Here is a 16,596-nt window from a genome sequence, read left to right on the forward strand (position 1 = left end):
CAGGGCGGGGCCTGCCGTGCTGATCATTTCTGATTGGTCGAGCACATGAGCTTTATTGTACCCGACATATTCAAAAGAGTACAGCTGCAAGCTCACTGCTTCGGGTTTGTTTATCACCGTGCTTTGGGACGGAGTCAGAGAAGACTAAAAGCGCTTGTCTCCTTTCCAGTGTTGATTCAATGAATCCATCTTCCTGGGACTTTAGGCCGCTGTGATGGGCCACAGGAACCATAGTTCCTTAAAGAGAAGTTCCTGGTACTTTTAGTCATAAAGTACTTTCAGAAATGACAACATGGTGAGAAAGTCAACACACAACAAAGCTGGGTAATGTCTCTCTGTACAGTTTTATTTACATGATACTATTCTGTCGTAATGCTGGATAGCAAGATTATATGTAATACATAAATAACAACACAGTTTGTTGTTTTTTCTTTTTTTGTACAAATTTGCATATAACTAAGAATCAGAAAGGAAAAAACTCAAACGGAAACATACAGTTGTCTTTTAAATGAAAAACACATCCTTACAGGGGGGAGAAAAAAGGGGGAGTAACACAAGTCACAAACATACATGGTTTAATGTGTCAGGCAGCCATGAAAACACACTTCTGCACAGGAATGTGCACACACATACACACACTCACGCACACACACACACACTTCTCTACGTTGCTCTAAAGCAGACACACAGACCAATAGCTGTTAGACTGATGAGAAGTTACATCTAATCTTGGTATCTATTATTTTTCATAAATCTAGCTCTGGCATGCTCCTGTAGTTCTGTAAACATGTGCTGATAAACCGGGTAGCTCCACAGACAAAAGGGTGGGGGAACAACACACCCACAGACACACACACACACACACACATATCTCAACACACACACGCGCACACTGTGCTCACATGAACGATCTGTTAGCGCATTTAAAAAAAAAAATCATGGTTCACATACCCTAGTTCCACAATGCACTGAATACATGCGCTAACATCAGTACAATATCAATGGAAGAGAAAAAAAGCTAATAAAACATAACAGATAATTGTCTCTCAGCAAATAAAATGAAACCCTACATTGAGTGATGCCAAATATTTCTGAAACACTAATGCAGATGAAGAGTTAACTCATGCATTTATCCCATTCATTCATTCATTCATTCATGCTCCTACAATATTGTTGCTTAAATTCACCTACCAGGCCGGCCAGGGAAGGGTGCCATCCTCCCTCTCAGGCCACACATCGGTACACACAGCCCTGCACCAGGCGTCTGTGATCACAACATCTTTACCCATCACCACCATTAAAAATGTTCAGAATTCAGTGAAACGTGGAGTCATTTGTTTGTCCCTGTCTAGCGTGATACCTCCAGCCGTTTATGGAGCAGCCTCATCACAATCAAACCGATCAAAGTCAACACAGACATGCTGATCAGAGGGGTCACTGAGGCTGCCTATCAAGATGATGTGCTGGGGTCGAAGCCGATGAAAACTAAGTAAAAGGGAAGACGAGAAAGCTTAACACAGCAGCTGTGAGGTAGGTAAAGCTAGGAGAGACAGAGACAAAGTAACAAAGCCCCTTGTGCGTGGTGGGGGACAGTTGTACGGTTCTCCAAACGCTGACTGACTCCAGTACCAACGGAGCACAGTTCAGGAATTCAAAAAGGTTAAAGTGGACTGTAACTGTGTGGTCTGAATGAATACCTGCCAGTGTCTGACACGTGACAGGCTCATGAGTAGAATGGTTGTCTGCGGTTTGGCACAAAACGGCGCCTGGTTTGGGTGAGAGGAGCACAGCATATCCTGGACATTTAGCCTGGGCTGCTCTTAATAAGACAATACATATTCTTAGAAAAAATAGGACTGAACAGCGGCAAAGTCACACCACAGAAAACAGAATAAAACAAACTAATGAATTAATCAAAAAAAAGAGAAAAGTGATCATTCATGCATCGCCCTCAGACAGGATCTTTTCATTTTTTCTTCTTTTTTTCCGCCTTTATCTTGAGGTTGTATATCAAGTCCTTTCAGTCCTCACTTTAGCCACTCATTGCCGGTGCTCATCTCAAAGGTTCACACTCATACTCCAGTCTTTGTCAAATGTTGTTGTCATCGATGCCGCCACAGCTGTTGGTTTTTTTTCACATCTATATTCTCTGGATCTTGTCGGCCACCACGACGGGGTTCTCTTTACGGATCTTGGCGGCTGCCTCGGCCTTGTAATCATAGGGGCAGTTGTGCTTGTCGGAGTACCGGTGGATGCCGCAGAACAGGTTGCCACAGCGACAGTCAAACCCTGGAAGCACAAAGAGCAGAGGTCAAAGCTAGAACAGGAGAGGTGGTATGAAAAATTTTTTTGTCCAGTTAAAGATATAATATAATATATATATAATTGTCTGTTAAGTCACTATCTATCGCTGAATGAGGTAACACAATGGTGATTGAGCCTATGGCCCACTGATGAAAGCCTTTGTATGTGCAGTATATAGTATTATTATGGACTGGGTGTCTGTAATGACATTCGAGGAAGAAAAAAAATCACAAGCGGCGCCAAGTTTGGGACGTGTTTTCACCCAGCAGTGGTTGATCTGTCAGAGAGGGTAGGCGGAGCTAAGCGGCTGCTTTTCCGCTCGCTGCAAGTGTTGTGAGTAAACAGTAATCTACTATGGCTGAACAAACAAAGAAAAGATCGATGACTACAGATACAACTTCAAAAATAAGAGAAAATCCAAAGAAAAAGAAACAAAGTCGACGCTCAGATGAAGGCAAACAGTCTTAAAAGGAAAGCGACCGTCAGCGAGGAAAATCAACCGTTACAAGCCAACCGTGGACGACAAATTGGGAAGTGTTCTCCTGCAATTACCGTTTATCGCAAAAGGTGCCGCCAAAGAGAACAACACTAAAATCTTCTCTTTAATGATCACATCCTGAACCACTGACAGGAATGATGTGTGTGTTGCATCAGATGCCCCTTCGTGTCATGCTCACCTGTAAGGCCCACCCTTTTGCGGCACATGAAGCACCTATTCTTCTTGGGTTTGGGGGTGTCACCCTTGCTTTCGTCACTGCTGGAAGAAGCTACAGGAGTAGGGCTAGAAGCAGCAGGCTGACTTACAACTGCATAAAAAAGACAACAGGGAGAAAGAATACTGATTAGTTATGCAGTAATTCATATCTGTAATTTGTTAAAGAAGCAGATTAATGATTTTGGTTTATGTTCCTAAACGACATGCAAACACACTGGCAAATCATTTTGTGTAGCTTTATCCCAAATAATAGTGAACAGTGCATTCCTTATCTCTAAATTGTCTTTGGCAGAAAACAGTGCACTACTCAGAGAAAGCCTCTGGCAAGCAGCATCAAATCTGAGAATGCCCTCCGGTGTAGAGTTATTTTTAAAGGGTCTATTTTTAGGCCTCGTGTCTTTCTTGGAGGCTGTAAGTAAAACCAACAGTTGGGTTTAGAGGTATGCAGCGAAGCATCAAAAATAAACTGTGGCTGCAGTGGGTCCTACAAGGCGATGTTTGCCTTTAGAAGTCTGTACGTGAGCAGTCACCCACATCTGTGTCAAATGCCCTCCTGTTTATGTCTGCCTGTCTGTGTGTGTGTTTGTGTGTGTGTGTCTTACCGGGCTCTAGGGGTTCTGGCTTGTCCTCTCTCGAGATGCTCATCTCTGTCATTTGTTGAGTCACAGGAAGAGATCCTTGAACAGTTCTGCAGGTTTAAATAAAAAGGGAGCAACCGGGATCAGCAGGAGGAAAGGAATCCGTTGGCCAGAGGTTCACACACTCATCAATTTAAGTAAGGAAAGGCAACAATCAATCATCGTCAATACTGACCTAGACATGTCTGGTGAAGAGGCAGGGGAGGCGTCAACCTTGGCTAGACTGGCTTCTAGTCTCTGGATGGCCGAGGCCTCTGAGGTAGGACTACCAGCTGAGCCTGGACAAGAACAGAGAGAACTCCATTAGACAAAACTCAAACAGAACACAATGATACCTCACATCCTTAGTAGAAAGTAGGAAACGTGTGAATTTGTAGCGCAAGAAAATAACTGAAAAGTCCTGACAAATTCATCTCATCTCGTGCAAACAAATGATTCAGAACCCTTCAGTTGACTTGGGTGTTTACATGCATGTCGAACAGGTTGTCAATGTCGCACTGTGAGAGATGTTTGACCTTAGAAATGCCTAAAGAAGGGAACACCCCCCCAACCTTGAACACTGTAATAAAGAAAACAGCTGTCTTTCATTACACAGAGTGGAAAAACAAAGAGGGAGGGCGGGGGAGGAGAGCTGGGAAAATACACTGACTGGCCTACAACTGGTTTCAAAGTAATGTCTACACTTCCTCGAGCTCATCCTTATCTCCAGCTGTAAACATATAGGTTGGAGTGTTTACATCACAAACTATACGCTGTTGCTTTTAAGATTTCTGAGAAGCAGAAATCTTCCCCTTCGTTTTTATAAACAGACTTACCCATTGGGCTGAGGGGGCTCATGCGGTCGCTGCTCTGCTGCCGTGTCAGGTGTTCCTTGTAGCATACGGAGCACATACCATTGGTTCTAGGGTTGCCGTAGAAGCCGCAGCCTGTGGCACAAAGCATGGGCACCGGGCTCTGGTTCGTTTCTTGGGCCATTGCTGACAGAATGAGAGAGACAGAGAGGATGATTATTAGACTGACGGACAGAAACACACAAACATTTTTCTTCTTTAGCGCCTCATTATGAAGCATAACTAAAACACAGGACACACACGTCCCTGTGAAGAGACACTGCCGCCCTGCCAATCTGCTTTGAAAGAAAGTGGATGGGCCGACAGATAAGAGGAGTCATAATATGAAAATGTGAAAACAACACGTCTGTCTGTCTGTGACCTGCCCTTTAGCCTGAATGCATTAATGAACGCATCTCCACAGGAAGTCCAGAGAACAAACAACACTCGCTGTGTTCTGCTCAGCACCTTGGCAGAAGCCGGACTCTGTTCTCTCCCACAGCTTTGTTCCCCTTTCCTCCCCCACAAAACCCCCTTTTCTGTTGGTCAGATCAGTTGTTTGGCTCTTCTTTAAATTTGACCCAATGTTTCTCATTTTCAGTTAAAACTGTCCTTCCTAGCTAGCTGTAGCTACAAAGTTATAACCGATTTATTCCAACTAAAAGGTAATGTTATGTATGAAAGCGTATAACATTATGACAACTAATGCATCATCACTGTGTGCCATGATTAACACATGACTGCAAATGACTCTTCACAATAACCAACACCATCATCTCTGACTCAGCAGCAGTATCTGGGCCACATAGAGAACACACACTACATTCCGTCCTGATCAAAAGACACAAGATTATGAATAAAGAAGAACAAAGTAGGTCGACCGTTTCAGAAAGCCCTCCCTTCCTTCCTCGTTGTTCTTGCCACACAGACACATTTCAAAACTTCCCGAGTCATTTCTCCCCACACACACGCCCATAAACACACACGCTTGTGCGTAACTTGGCTAAGCGTGTAGCCCTATGACGTTGTTGTCGCTCTTCTCTGTTGCAATGCAATACAGCTGGAATCTGTGTGATGGGAGGCGCTGCCTTTGAGGCAACAGATCAAAAACACCTTGATGAATGAACAAACAGACAGACAGGAAGTCTTAGATTAGTTGGGTAAGAGGCTTCCTGACTGCCAGTTCTGCCCTGTTGACTTTTTTACAGATCATCAGATCAACTGAAACCAGGCCCCCACCCCCAACTAAACACAGTTAAGGTGCCATATTTTGCCTGTAAACAACCTTTAGCCCTCTGTGCTGTTACATGGCAGCTGTTGGTTGCGTTGGTGTGAAGCTCGTCTTTATTCTGGTCACGGACACAAACAAGGGACAGGCGGGCTTAATGTTCCACGAGAGGTTGCCAGTTGTTTCAGAACGTCCTGTCAGTTCACTCGAGGTATCCCGACCTCACCAACAGACTAACAAGTGCTATTAAATCCTGAGCCACCCCCTCCCTCGCCCCCCCTGCCCCTGCATGCTATCGTTGTCGTGTCAACAAAGGGTTTCCTTGGAAAAGCCCACAAAGACCTTCTCTCCCTCAGCGTCACGTGTTCAACTGCTGACTGCTGAAAAATACCAGACAGGAGGATTGAGCTGGAGGTTTAGATCTGCTGTATAGCTCGAAAGGAATTTTTCTTTACGTGTGATCTCCAGCATTTGTCTCTATAAACTCAACAACACTAATATGAGAAAGAGACAGCTACATGATCTGTGCTACATGGTTAGACTACATGTTCTCCACGGCTCCTCAAAGGAAGGGTATCACTTGAAACTGATCACATCTGACAAGATAAACACAAAGAACATGACAAGGTCCATCGCAGCAAACAGATTAACAGTGACTGTTGACTTTCTGACACAAAGGAACAATGGACCGGGTGGCTCAGCTGTCACGTTTGAGCCCAGCTGTCAGACAAACAGCAGGCATTTTAACCTAATCTTAGACATAGCACAATCATATGATAAAATCACTCTGGATAACCACACGACATGGATATGCTGCATACTTGAGAAGTTTTGAATATCTTATGATTCAATTAGCAGAAAGACAACATCTTTTATGGCATTTAACTAATGTTGTTAGTGTTTATCCCAAATTGGAGGACGTAATGCTTAGGCCTATAACTTAGTAAATGTAAAGCTACATTGCTGATCATGAGGGAAACAAATGCCTGTGTCTTGCTTCTTCAAATTGTCAGTGAGCTAAAATGTCCCAAACCTTGTGTTGTGGATTGTAAAAGCATGTATATCCAACAGGGTAAGTCGGGGGGTTTCCAGCATAGGGTAGATCATGAGCCACTATCATTAACCACCTACTTCCTTTCACAGGGAAGAAGCAATGAGATGTGAAAACTTGCCTGACTTAAATTTGTACTGTTTGGTTTTCAGGCGATGGACATCTAAACCCAGTTTGAAGAACATATGTGTGAAAATCTACAGCAAACAAAAGGGGAAGACTAAGCTCCTGTATCAGCCGCAGGCTCAGCTCATATTTCAGGCCCTGCTGGGCTGAAAACTACTGAGTCACACTGAGGGACAGGACAGAAAAAGCCCACTGATGTTTTGTTACAAGCACCAAATTATTCGTTTGAAAAAGAGGCAAAATTCTGTAAATAATCATCATGGTTCGACAGAGAGTCAACAGCAGTGATGTTTTCTGTAATAAGCCACAGTCTAGACAGTGTGGTCTCTGCTCCCTTTGTTTCTTCATTCTTCCTTTGTCTACAATCTCTCTGCTTCCTGTTTAGACATCTTTTTCTAGCTCCCCTTTCTCGCAGCTTTTCTCACAGTAACCATTTTCTACGTGTTTTCGACGATGCAGTGTGAACAACCTCCATTATATAATCACTCTTAAGTACTTAGAAACGACTTGGTGTTGCCACATAGCTCTTAACACCCACCAAACCTCGTTTTCTCCTAAGCTGAACTACTGCAAACACTAAGCAAAGCTGTCCTGGCAGGCCATTTAATATTTAACCAAAAGCTCTGTAGTAATTTCAGAGGAACTCTCTCGCTCTACTTGCCTATTCGGCTTATGAATTTTCTATTTCTAGACAGGAATTAGCTGGCTTTGGTTCCCCATCCCCCAGCTCGGGGCAAATAGAAAAACAAGAGACAGCTACCAGCAGTATCTACTCCCTCCCTTGTTTTTCTCCTGAACCAGACGGAGTCACGTTTGAGGGCTTGTGATATTTCCAGTCAGGAGGAGGATATGATGTTGGTGACAACTTTAACGAACAATAGATTAAAAGAAGAAGCTTTCTACCACATAATACCGTCACGCAGACACCACTCAGATGTACGTCGCTTTGGACAAAAGCGTCTGCTAAATGAAATTGTAACATTGTAACCACCTGACCTTTCAATCGGCCCTTAAAGGTCGCCATGACCGACCACCAGCTTAGTTTAACACCCCCTCTTTTTGTTATTTACCTCATATACCGAGCTCACTTCAAAATTCATCCTTGTTAAGAAGAAAAAAGAATAATCCAAGATCATCACCTGCTAAAAATCGATGAAGTTTCTCGCGAGACGACAGGGAAAGTGGCCGTTTGTCCTGGCAGAAGAAAAAAGGTCGATGGGTTTCAGGTCCTGGTAATGTGTCCTTTTTTCTGTTTAGTGGTGTTTAGGTGGCTTCAGGCAGGTTTAGGTGGGTTTAATTCTCCCTTCCTCGCCCTCCTTCCTCTCTTCCTTTCTCTCTTCGTCTCCCGTTCCTTCTGGATGGATGTTTGTTTCCTTCTTTAGTAAGAGGAGTGGCGGATGATGTCACGGGTAGAACAACGTGTCGCCATTGGCTGCCCGCGGAGCCCCCGAGCGCTGTTTACAGTTCTGCGAGGGGGTTAGGCTGCGGTGCGCATGCGCCCGAGTTGCATTATTACACATCCATTCGTCATCCTCCTACAAGGCCACGAATCTTTTATTGAGTAATCCACCTAAATGAATGGATAAATGGACAGTGGCGCTGACATGACTGAATTGAAAAAAAAAAAAAGATGAATGATTAAGAGGGAGGGTAATATCCTGGGGATGCCTTTTTGTGCAAGATTTCAGATCTGTAAGAGGGTATTATTTTGTACATAAAGCAGCCTCACCTCTCCTGCCCCCCCTTGTATGATTATTTCTGTCAGAGGAACAAAACAAGTGCAGATTTATAAGTAGAAAGATATACAAGCCGGTTTGTTATTTGGAAGAGCTCTGACTGACAGTGGACTGCCCACTCAACCACCTACCCAATTACACACACGCGCACACACACACACACAACCTTGTTGTGTTGACATTTAGAGTGTAAACATGTTTTCTGGGTTGTAGCAACAGACAACAGGGGTAAGATTAATTAACTATCAAATGGGGGGAGTGCCCTGTGTTATGACTTATGAGGTGATTGTATCATTAGTAGGCTTCGTCTTATGAAATTTATATTACTAATCAGTGAATTGTGTAACTTAAGGCATTCACTTTACTGTTGTCTGTAAATGCATGTTGAAACACATGTTGAAAGACTAACTTTCAATGATACATGTACAAATAACCATTATTTAATTATGTTATCTGCCATATGTTTTAGTGTGTAAACTCATACTTGTAGGGGCGGAGCTTCGTTGCGGTGCTGTGGCGACGTAAAAAGATCTAAAATCTCAAACAGCTCTAAGAACAGGACAAGTATCTTCACTTTGGAAAAATGTCCTGAATGTGTAGTTATCCATATTGGTCCTCACAAAGATAGATGTACTGAACCCACACACACACTCACGCACACTTGTGTGGTCGTTGAGAGTGTAAACATGTCTTGTGGGAGGTTTCAAAAGATAAGAGCTGAACTGCACCAAGAGATCAGGACAGTTTCAGGATGTACAGCTGGCAGAAAATGGTTGTGAAATCCAGTTAGGTTGTCACTTGTTAAAGTTCAGTTGTAGCCACCACTGAGGACGCTTTGTTGTCAGTTTTGTTTTAGGGAATTTAGTGTACAACAATCTTTAAAATTATATTTATTTACAGCTTTACATTTACTCACCGTCTTCTGTGTAAAACGCACGGTGGTGGAATGGTGGGGCGAAGTTGTTCTGCCTTTGAGCCGGCATCGGAGGTGGTAACAGAGGCGAAACGTCGTCAGTGTAAACAAGAGGAGACGTTTGTTTACACCTCGTGCACGTTTGGCTTCCGCAATGCTGGAACGCTTTGTAAAAACACGCTAGGGCGGCTTAACGATGGCGTTGCTAAGTCCAATGTAAAATGGCAAAGGCTGTATGACAGCGGAGCTTTGTTATGGCGCTGAGGCGGAACTGCAGTATAAAAAGGGCTTATGCAGGGACTACACAGTAGCCTATGCGCTTTTGAGCTTATATATTTGCATGCTTGTCTATCTGCGGCGCTCTGTGCACCGCCAAATCCCTAGCGCTTCAGTTTCTATGCCACTTTGTTGATCTTCTTCTAACTAAGTTGTGTTCTTCAAACAAGGGCGACTGAAATTGAATGGGTCTTATTTGAGTTGGAGCAAATAACTGTTGAACAACACTTTATTTTACTGGAATAACAACAACACAGTAAATTTTCTGGCAATCAACATTCAGGGTTTAGCTTCATGTGTAAGCCAACATGCGTTAGCAGCTAGCAACAAACTAGCATCAAGAAACATGTCCTCTATTCGACATACCTACAGAGAGTGCATATACAGTATTGTATCAATGTAAAGTAAACATTTTAATGTTTGGTTTTGGTGGCTGTTAAAATGTAAATGGGGGTGGGATTAAACATGGGGACTTACATCTCTGGGCCCCAGGACTTTCAAAATCTGGGCTGCGGCCCTGGTGGTTAACATATTTGTTGTGCAAACCAGATCATTGTACTCCTAATAACAATATCATGATCTGGTTTAACAGTCACTGAAATTAAAACTTCAAGCCACTCGCATGTTTTTCTCTGTTACATCAAGTTTCACTTTAGCCTCGTTTTTTTGACACCAACAGTCACCTGATCATATCATCAACAGGTGATGTTTTGCAAAGTCTAAAAACACGTTCCTTCTTCTCTCTTGCACTGTGTCAATGTGCTCTATAGATTACCCTGCAGGTCTAACAAGTCCCGACATATACCTCCACCTTGTCAGTGTAACGTCACACATCCCCAGGCCCCTGTAGGCCATGCTGAGCAGAAAACAAACACTTGGGGGGTAGGGCGGCGGGGTGTTTGTGTGTGTGAGCGAGTTCGAGGGAACGTGCTGTCATCTATCAGTGAGTGGATTCGTGGAAACTCAGTACCATGGTACAGTTTGGAAACAGCCTGCTAGTGCTGTCAGTCTGTTTGCTCCAGTTCAAACCAGTATACATGTGGAAACTGGAACGAGGAGTAGCCAAGTGAAAATAAAAGTAGGTGCTGCTGCTGAACTTCCCCAAGCTTTCTTAAGGGGAATACACACCCAAGCACACTGATGTTTGCTTACCTTATTTAGCCTCTCGTGCCCACGTAACACAACATTTATACGACGGAACAGATGACATGTTTATTTCTTTATGTCTAGAGTCTGAATCATTGGGCAACACACATTTAACAAACATTTTCTACCCAACCAATGACTGAAATATCTCTAAGTGTGACATTGTATTTTCCTCCTTAGAGTTAACTAACTTGTCTTCTATTAGCATAATGTTTCATATATTTCTTAAACTATTGATTTGCTTTCTGAGGCGGCATTTTCACATGAGTTATAAGTTAAAAGAAGGAAGTAAATTTGACCTGATTCCTACCAAAATAAAACGAAGAAAAGTCTCTCATATATAGAAAAGTTTGATCTCTTGTCTTACAAACTGTATGAGCGTTGAGGAGACATGGTAACTGATCATTCATCAGCATTGATACTCGGGGAATAATTGCTGGACAACAAAGCCCTGATCAGGCTGATTGTTAATCTCTGATGACTGAGTCGCTCTAAATGTAGGAAGGACCGTCGCTTTCTGTGTAATTTACAATCTCTACTTGTTACCATGATCACAAGAGCTTGAGCATCACATTCACACTTATATTAATCAGAAATGTTTTCAATATCACATGACGTAATGTTTTCTTTCTAGTCTTCACACGGATGCTCACTTTGATGACACTGATTTCATTTGCATACAGCCAGCGTTTGAGGGGAGGATCCAGGAGCATCATTCACTCATTAAAGTGACAGTGTAATCAAATAACGCAATCAAATGATGCCAAAGGGGCGAGGTGTTGACAACAGGCTGTCCTGGTTTAGATTTAAAGACTTGCTTAATGAATGGTTTGTCAACTGTGGAAAACTCATCATGTATCAGACACAGTAGTAGCATGGTCCCCTTATTGTACAGACATGAGCTAAACAAGCACAGGGAGTTAGAGGGGGAGGCGGTGTGTGTTTTACACAGAGGTCTTTGTGTGTGTTTTGTCAACGCAGCCCTGTAAGGAGCAGAAAAGAAGAAGTGTGTGTGTGTGTGAGGTGTACATGTCTGTTTAGTATGTGAAGGTTCATGGGTTTCAGCAAGGGGAGGGAGCAGCTGAGGAGAGAGTGGGAGGTGTCGAGTATCGTTACCCATCCCCCTCGCTGTCATAGCTCGGCTTCTGCGTGTGTGTGTTTGTAGGTTTTGGTACCATTAAGTGTGTAAGTGTGTGTATGTGTGTGTGTGGGTGGTTCGGTATAATGGTGCTGGTGGCTGTATTGAGGGAATAAAGGAGGGGGAGATAATTCTTCTCCACGACCATGATGTGTGCACGTGAGGAGCTGAAAGTGACAATGTTACCATGACAACAGATGCATACAATTTGCGGTGATGCTTTTTGTTGTGTTTCAGTCTGTGTGTGTGTGTGTGTGTGTGTGAGGATTACTTATTTGAATCTGGAACAGCCAGTCTGTAGTTACCAGGCAGATATTGGCCCATCCGACACACACACACACACACGCACACACAGGGGCACAGCTTGCCTGTGTCTGGCGTCGGCGTGGTGAGACTCTGTTGATAAAGGGGCGAGTGGTGGAAATGGCAGCTTATCCATTTACATAAGCTGTGTGCGGGGCTTGATAAGCTCTGCACTGGGGTTGTTTAAAACTACTGCTGCAAAACTTGATCCCCCACCCTGCTCCGTCCACATTCAGCCTCATGTGCAGCCCCTCAAGAAGACGGTGACGACGTATGTGTGTGTGTGCTCCGTGTTCGTGTGTGTAAGTAAAGAGAAACATTTCATGAACAGAGGGTCTGTATGATTCAGGGGGGGAGATCAGGGACAGCTTTGTTGTAAATCCTCGGCACTTTCAGTTCCATTAACTCTGCGGTTGGTGTAATTGTTGGGGAAACACAGGAGGAAACATGTGAGGTGAAAAACACTGGGGTCACATGAGTTTAAAAAGCAAAATATGATGTTCTATGAGAGGAAAAAAGAGATATGAAACGATAGAGAGAAAGAACAACACATCAGATGAATGTAATCTGCTGATTCAGCACCTACTGACCATTCAGCCCCTCACTTGTGCTGCTACACAACTCCCCTGCATCCCTCATGAATGTGTTTCTTGTTATTTCTCACCAGGGAGGAGTCCCCCCAAACTTTCCCAGCACACACACTCTCTAAATTCTCTCCCTCACCCCCCCATACTTCCTCACACACTCACAGACCTCACCGTAAAAGGGCATCTGGATAATTGTTGGAATAACATGCAGTATGTGTTTAAATGTGCGTGTCAGTGCGAGTGTGCTAACGTAAAGTATTTGCATATAACACTGTGTTCATGCTGCTGCAGAAAAACTAGGTGTCATTTACATTAACATGCTGCTGTGTGTGGGTTTACAGCTGATATACGAGACTCCATGTACCACCGCATGCCTGCGTGTGCTGAACAAATGTGAACCCCTGCATGTGAGTGTGTGTGTACATGTGTGTGCAGCAGATGTCCTGTGTTCTGTTCTGTTCCCCAGACTGGTTGGTCTTTGTTGCTGCTCCCTCGTGCAGACGGGCCTGGCCACGTGCTTCTCTGTCTGCGAGGACAAGCCACGCCTCCGCAGCTTTAATCTGTCAATTGCAGCGGCCAAGCCCCGCCCCCAACGACACCCAGAGTCTGACAGGGTCCGCCCTCGTGCTTGATGACGCTGTTTTACTCACGCATACTTACCATGCTCTCTTTTCTTCGCTCGCTCACTCCCACACTGTCTATCTGTGGCTCTGCCATGAACACGGTCTGCAATAATTGAGCAACACGCTTCCTCCTCTTCTGTCAATGTAAACCTTCTTGTTGTCTCATTCCTCTCATCCTTTTTGCATGTTAGGGGCTGAAACATCCCTCCTGTTTCTTTCTTCCTCTACTTCCATACTTGGAAAACAGTCAGTTCTCCACAGAAACAGGAAGGAGGAATTTAGTCAAGTGGGAAACAAGGGAGGGAGATTTGGGCAGGGGCTAGCTTTCGAAGAAAACACACGTGGGCTTAGGACGGAATAATGCTTCACTTTGTACATACATTTATTTTTATACTCCTGTTTTAATGTTGTAATGACTTGAATGAATTCCACCAGCAGTATTCAAAGTGGTCTGTTTTTCTGTCGTCTCTCTGAAACTGTAAAACGAGTCTAACCTCTGAGAAAGCAATCAATCGTCCCAGACAGACAGTGTTCCAGGTAAACAGCCTGTATCACATTGAAGCTGCACATGATACCGTCTGCTTTAGACGGCTATAATGACACCTCTCTGTGTGCTGTGATTGTCTCATATTGAATCCCTGTGGCAGAAATGTGACTATGACCTGAGTCACACCTGATTAACCTGCCCTCCCCTCTCAGCTCCCCCCTCTCTCTCTCTGACAAAAACAGCCAGGTTCTACCCCCGGGGGTCAACACTCCCTGCTGCTTTACATTTAGTGTCAACAGTTGTGCAGCTGAAGAGACTTTATTGCTATACAAAGTTCACAGGGCTGATGGGTATCGGCAGTGAAAGACAGGCAGGATCAGTCACTCTGATAGTGTTTGTGCCTTCGTTTTAGAGAGTTAAAATACTTTAAAGTATGAGATGTAAAAAAGAGGACTGATAGACATATCAAGTATCTCTTTACTCCTCCTGACTTGAAGAAATTTCATCAACTTTGAAGAGTTTTGCTCTCTCAAAGGATATGAACACAGGCTTCCTCTGAGCCTGGCCTGTTTTTCCTGCCTCTCTAACCGTCTACAGAGGGTTTGGTGACAAACAGATCATCCATTACAGAGTTTGACACATACAGGACATGCAGGCCCCTATGCAGTCTTTTACCACAGCAACTGTGAGATGAACCACTATCTAATGCCTGCACACTGATAGCTGTAGGGTTTCACTAAACATAAGAACAGCACGAACTGTATGCACAGTGACACAGTCCTATCACTTCCTGCTCACCAATAGGGACACATTCATCAGAGCAGACTGAGTCAAAACAAAGCAAGCACAGACAAAATGAGCTTTTGATTACATTTCATTACTCATTTTTTACTCTTACTCTTCCCTTTAGGAATGTTTTATATACCATGAATAGGTACCATTCTACGGAAGCATGCATCCATACATTTTATTTACTCAGTTTTCATGTGAAAATGAGTTATTTCTGGTCGTTTTCTAGAGATCTCGACTTATTTATCTCATTATACCTAGAAAACAAAACAATAGGCCGGTCACCATGATATTACAGCCATGCTGCCTTTGCCCATTCTACGGGATACAAGTTATGACCGGAAATTATACGTCATCACGGTGAAACGGAGTAAATAAAACAGACATTAAAGTGGTAATCTCTAAAATCTGACGGCACCTATGGCGATAAACGATAATTGCGCGAGCACACTTCCCAGATAACCAGACAGTGTTGCATGTGTGACGTCCACGGTTGGCTCCGGTTGTAACTCTTGATTTTCCTTGCTGACGGTCGCTTTCCTTTTTAGTCTGTTTGCCTTCATCTGAGCGTCGAGTTTGTTTCTTTTTCTTTGGATTTTCACTTATTTTAAGTTGTATCTGTAGTCATCGATCTTTTCTTTGTTTGTTCAGCCATAGTAGATTACTGTTTACTCGCAACACTTGCAGAGACCGGAAAAGCAGCCGCTTAGCTCCGCCTACCCTCTCTGACAGACCAACCACTGCTGGGTGATGGAAAACGCGTCACTAACTGGGCGCCTCTTGTTATTTTTTCTGCGAATGTCGCACCAGGCACCCAGTCCATAATAATACTAAATACTGCAAATGCAAAGGCTTTCATCACCGGGCAATAGGCTCAATCACCATTGTGTTACCTCATTCAACGATAGATAGAGACTTAACAGACATTTATTTACATGAACATCTTCGAGATTATTACTTTAAGCTACTGTGAGGAACTTCCTTCCCGTGTTGAACTTGGCGACCCCCATGGACAAAGCAGTATGTCTTCTCTCTTTGCTGATTTTGTTCTATACTTGTGTAAGTAGTATTCTGTAATGAAAAATCTCATCTTGCTGTCTTTAACTGTCAAACGTATCACTGTGAATCTTTCTGTTGAAAATGGAAACACAGGCTGTTCTGGCAGCTCTGACGTCGACATGGTGGCAGAGGTATTTACGTTACGTTAAAAATCACCACATAGAAATAGTCCATCTTCTCGCTGCTGGTCTTATTAGCTTTTGTAGCTCATAAAGAGGCATGGGTATTAAATTCAGGCTGTTTCATAACCAACTCCTCACGGGAGCTTTAAACAAAATTTCTCCCCCATATTTTTGGTAGTGGAGACAGAACTCTCAAAGACACTCTGTAAATCTGCACTGCTGAATATGTATTGTTTTTAATAATTATAAGGAACAACCCTTTCATATGACATATCACCTGTGGCAGCAAGTGTTACCTATATGAGTTTTATGACAGGAGTTAACTCCTGTTGCTTGTTTTTTCCTTGGGGGTTTGTATACAGTTTGGTAGTCCGGTCGGTGCAGTGATGTGTCCATTTACAGTCAGATTCATCTTACAGTTTGTTTTGATGACTCTCTGCTCAGGTGGCCTTGTTGACCTCCCTCACCTCTCGGTTCGATGCTTCCCTCGGAGCTGCAGCTAACTTTAGCCAGAGGAAACTGATA

General features: G+C 43.6%; 1 protein-coding gene across 2 annotated transcripts; it reads right to left on the bottom strand.

The window, feature by feature from the left end:
* Nucleotides 1–325: 325 nt before the first annotated feature.
* Nucleotides 326–8,251, bottom strand: zfand5a (zinc finger, AN1-type domain 5a). 2 transcript variants are annotated; one of them, XM_069683207.1, is made up of 6 exons: nucleotides 8,032–8,251; nucleotides 4,473–4,634; nucleotides 3,833–3,935; nucleotides 3,622–3,707; nucleotides 2,982–3,110; nucleotides 326–2,289 (listed from the first exon to the last, which is right to left on the bottom strand). In XM_069683207.1, the coding sequence occupies exons 2-6, from the start codon at nucleotides 4,630–4,632 to the stop codon at nucleotides 2,141–2,143; spliced, it is 627 nt and encodes a 208-aa protein (XP_069539308.1). In that variant the 5' UTR covers nucleotides 4,633–4,634; nucleotides 8,032–8,251; the 3' UTR covers nucleotides 326–2,140. The 2 variants fall into 2 exon arrangements, with proteins under 2 accessions (XP_069539308.1, XP_069539309.1); XM_069683208.1 differs by having other exon boundaries at nucleotides 7,963–8,251.
* Between the last annotated feature and the right edge of the window lie 8,345 nt (nucleotides 8,252–16,596).

The sequence above is a fragment of the Semicossyphus pulcher genome, unplaced genomic scaffold, assembly GCF_022749685.1.
Source record: "Semicossyphus pulcher isolate SPU_LCO1_2020_fin unplaced genomic scaffold, fSemPul1.0.p SCAF_6, whole genome shotgun sequence".
In the NCBI taxonomy this organism is placed as follows: domain Eukaryota; kingdom Metazoa; phylum Chordata; class Actinopteri; order Labriformes; family Labridae; genus Semicossyphus; species Semicossyphus pulcher.

Bases quoted from the DNA above. Each gene is read 5' to 3' on its own strand.
- zfand5a (XM_069683207.1), bottom strand. From the start codon at position 4,632: ATGGCCCAAGAAACGAACCAGAGCCCGGTGCCCATGCTTTGTGCCACA. The intron at 3,708-3,832 runs GTCAGTATTGAC...TTAAACCTGCAG, and splicing joins TCTTCACCAGACATGTCTAG to AACTGTTCAAGGATCTCTTC. The intron at 2,290-2,981 runs GTGAGCATGACA...TTGTGCTTCCAG, and splicing joins CAAAAGGGTGGGCCTTACAG to GGTTTGACTGTCGCTGTGGC.